Source organism: Chionomys nivalis, chromosome 10 (assembly GCF_950005125.1).
Source record: "Chionomys nivalis chromosome 10, mChiNiv1.1, whole genome shotgun sequence".
In the NCBI taxonomy this organism is placed as follows: Eukaryota; Metazoa; Chordata; class Mammalia; order Rodentia; family Cricetidae; genus Chionomys; species Chionomys nivalis.
Genome location: NC_080095.1, coordinates 20,281,676 through 20,284,356, shown reverse-complemented (window position 1 = coordinate 20,284,356; position 2,681 = coordinate 20,281,676). Strand labels below are relative to the sequence as shown.

At 46.0% G+C, this 2,681-nt stretch overlaps 1 protein-coding gene across 1 annotated transcript; it reads left to right on the top strand.

Annotated features, from left to right (window-relative positions):
• Positions 1-639: 639 nt before the first annotated feature.
• Positions 640-795, top strand: LOC130883155 (40S ribosomal protein S29-like). The gene has a single exon (XM_057783414.1). The coding sequence runs from the start codon at positions 640-642 to the stop codon at positions 793-795; it is 156 nt and encodes a 51-aa protein (XP_057639397.1).
• Positions 796-2,681: the final 1,886 nt, after the last annotated feature.

Genomic DNA, 2,681 nt, shown 5'->3' with positions numbered 1-2,681 from the left:
GAGATCAAAGGAAAACCTTGGTTATCAGTTCTCACTCCCATCTATTTCAATCTGTGTGCTGTTCTTCTTGGCCATGTATGTCAGCCTAGTTGTCCCGTGAGCTCCTGAAGATTCTCATGTCTTCCCCGGCACATCTCACTGTAAGAGCTCTGGGATTACACATGCACAGGACCATAACTTGGAGAGGAAATTGGTTCCTCCATTTTACACTTCCAGGTCACAGTCTATACTTGAGGGAAGTCAGGGCAGGAACTCTAGCAGAAACCATGGAAGAAGGCTGCTTACCATCTTGCTTTCTGGATTATGCTCAGTTAGCTTTCTTACGTAGCCCAGGCCCCCTTGCCTAGGGATAGCGCACCTGTACTGGTATGGGCTTTTCCATGGCTCTCAAGGATATGCCCTACATTCGTGTCCACAGGAAATCTGATCAGTTGAGTTTCCTTCTTCCCAGATGACTCTAGGTTATATCAAGTTGACAATAAAAATTAAGCAGGATGTGTGGATTTGGGGGATTTCAACTCAAATTCCCATGCTTCTATGACAAATGCTCATCTCGCTAAGCCGTGGTTCTAGCCTCTGCACCATACTTCTTAAAATCTTCCCTTTTGCCCCTTTTGTTCGTCAGCCATCTGAGGCAGCATGGGTCACCAGCAGCTCTACTGGGGTCACCCGTGGAAGTTCGCTCTTAATGTGTCTGCTCCAACTGCCAGTTTAATCCAGAAATATGGGCTGAACATGTGTCGTCAGCATTTCTGTCAGTACACAAAGGACATAGGCTTCATTAAGTTGGACTAAGCGAACTTGAATGGACTTTTCAAGACTGTCTACCCAGTGAAAGAGATCGTGTTAGTCTTTGTACCTAAAGAACAAAAAAAAAAAAAAAAAGTGAAGACCTTCAAAAAAAGAAAAAAAAAAAACCACTTCCCTTTTATCTTTTTCAATCAGGCCACCTCCCTTCCTAAGAATGACCCCAGTATTGTTGCTCCGGTGATGGGAACCAATGCCATGGAAGAGAAGGGTTACTCGGTCTGTGGCCAAGGTGCTGGCAACTGAGTGTGTGGCACAAACTGTCATCTGGAGAATCAGAGGCTTTGTCTGCCCTGGAGACACTACCCCAATGCTGCCTGCTTCAGTATGTGCCATCGTGGCAGCTATAACACTTGCAATCGGTGTGTACGAGGGTGGCATCTACCACTCTAGACAGTGAGGAAGTGAACACTGCAGATTCCGCCATGGAAGTGGACGGTGCCCACTGTGCATGGATGGAAGATGCTGCTCTGTCTGTGGTCTGCACTGGGTTTCTTTCAGGTGAAGGCTCCTAGCCACCATCAAAAGCACCCAAGCTGCAATGTATTGCTGTTGACAATGCCACTATGACACACACTGAAACACACACTCCTCTGCAAGCTCCTGGATCCATCTGGGGCGTCCACAGCAAAGTCTGAAAGAGTAAACAGATGCTTCCTTTCCAGTTAACTGACAAATATTCCCAGGTGGAATCAAAGTTCATTTCAGCTCCGTGGGGACATAGAGGAGGAGGGAGGGGGTCCAGCTGAGAAGGCAGGATAGTTTCACATCACGGTGTGACAGATCTCAAGGCTCAGCCCTTCACCCCAGCCCTACACACAGCAGCAGTCCTTACCAACGGAAGACTCAGTTTCCCCATTTCCGAATGAGGAGGAGGACATTGCCCATACCTGGAGTGTGGATAAAATTCAAGTGAAGTCACCCTTTTCTGGGTCCCGACAGCACAGCACCCAGTACTCAAGAGCATCAACAGTATACGCTATTCAAATACACACTTTAAAGTTTGCAGCTCCACACAGGGCTCTTCTGCCCTCCCCTCCCCTTTTCTTCTCAGACTCTGCTTACTGCCAATGCCGTTCCCTTATGACTTCTTAGGAATCCACGTTGGCACCCTCTCCATGCAAAAAGGCAGCATGCCCTCTGCTGCTGACCTTACCCTCTCCGTGACTGCACCTCCCTGCTAGTCCATAGGAAGCAGACAGTCTGCTTCCCAGGATATGCACTTAACAGTAAAAGTTGGGTGGGAGCTGAGAAGCCTTTATTATAAAGCCCTGCTGTCTGAAGCAAGATTCCACTCAGATCTCCACATATACTAGTAAGCATTTGCTTCTAGTCAGAACGAGGGAGCATACTCATGCTGTCTGGTTCAACGCAAGAGAGTTGCATTGGTAGGATGCTGTAGGTAGCATGCGATAGGTAGGATGCTGTAGGGAGGATGCTGTGTGACCTTTTGGATGTCTTTGCAGAGAACCCCAGCCGTCTTTATAACTGTTAACTTTTAGTTATTGCTAAATTAGTTCAGTGGCAATTTTTTTTCCTCCCAAATCAATCAATCAAAAGGGAACATGATGAGTTTTTCTTAAGAACATTTTGAGACATTTTAAGGGCACACCTCCAAGTTCTGAAAACCCACAGTGCACATTTTTAGCTCCCAGTATTCTGGTTTGGATGACTTGAGTCTGAAACCCCAAAAGAAGTTTGCCCACTTGGGAAGACTTTGAACTCTTGTTTTCTTCCTCTGTAAGCAAGAGTCTTGACTGAAACAAATGGAAATAGGTATTGGTATGGAAGGATGTATACATTTAGCTCCTCATTTTATTTCAATCGATAAACACTGCAATATATTAGATACAATAAACCAAAATTAGATTTCT

Excerpts from the sequence above, each read along its gene's own strand:
- LOC130883155 (XM_057783414.1), top strand. The coding sequence starts at position 640 with ATGGGTCACCAGCAGCTCTACTGGGGTCACCCGTGGAAGTTCGCTCTT.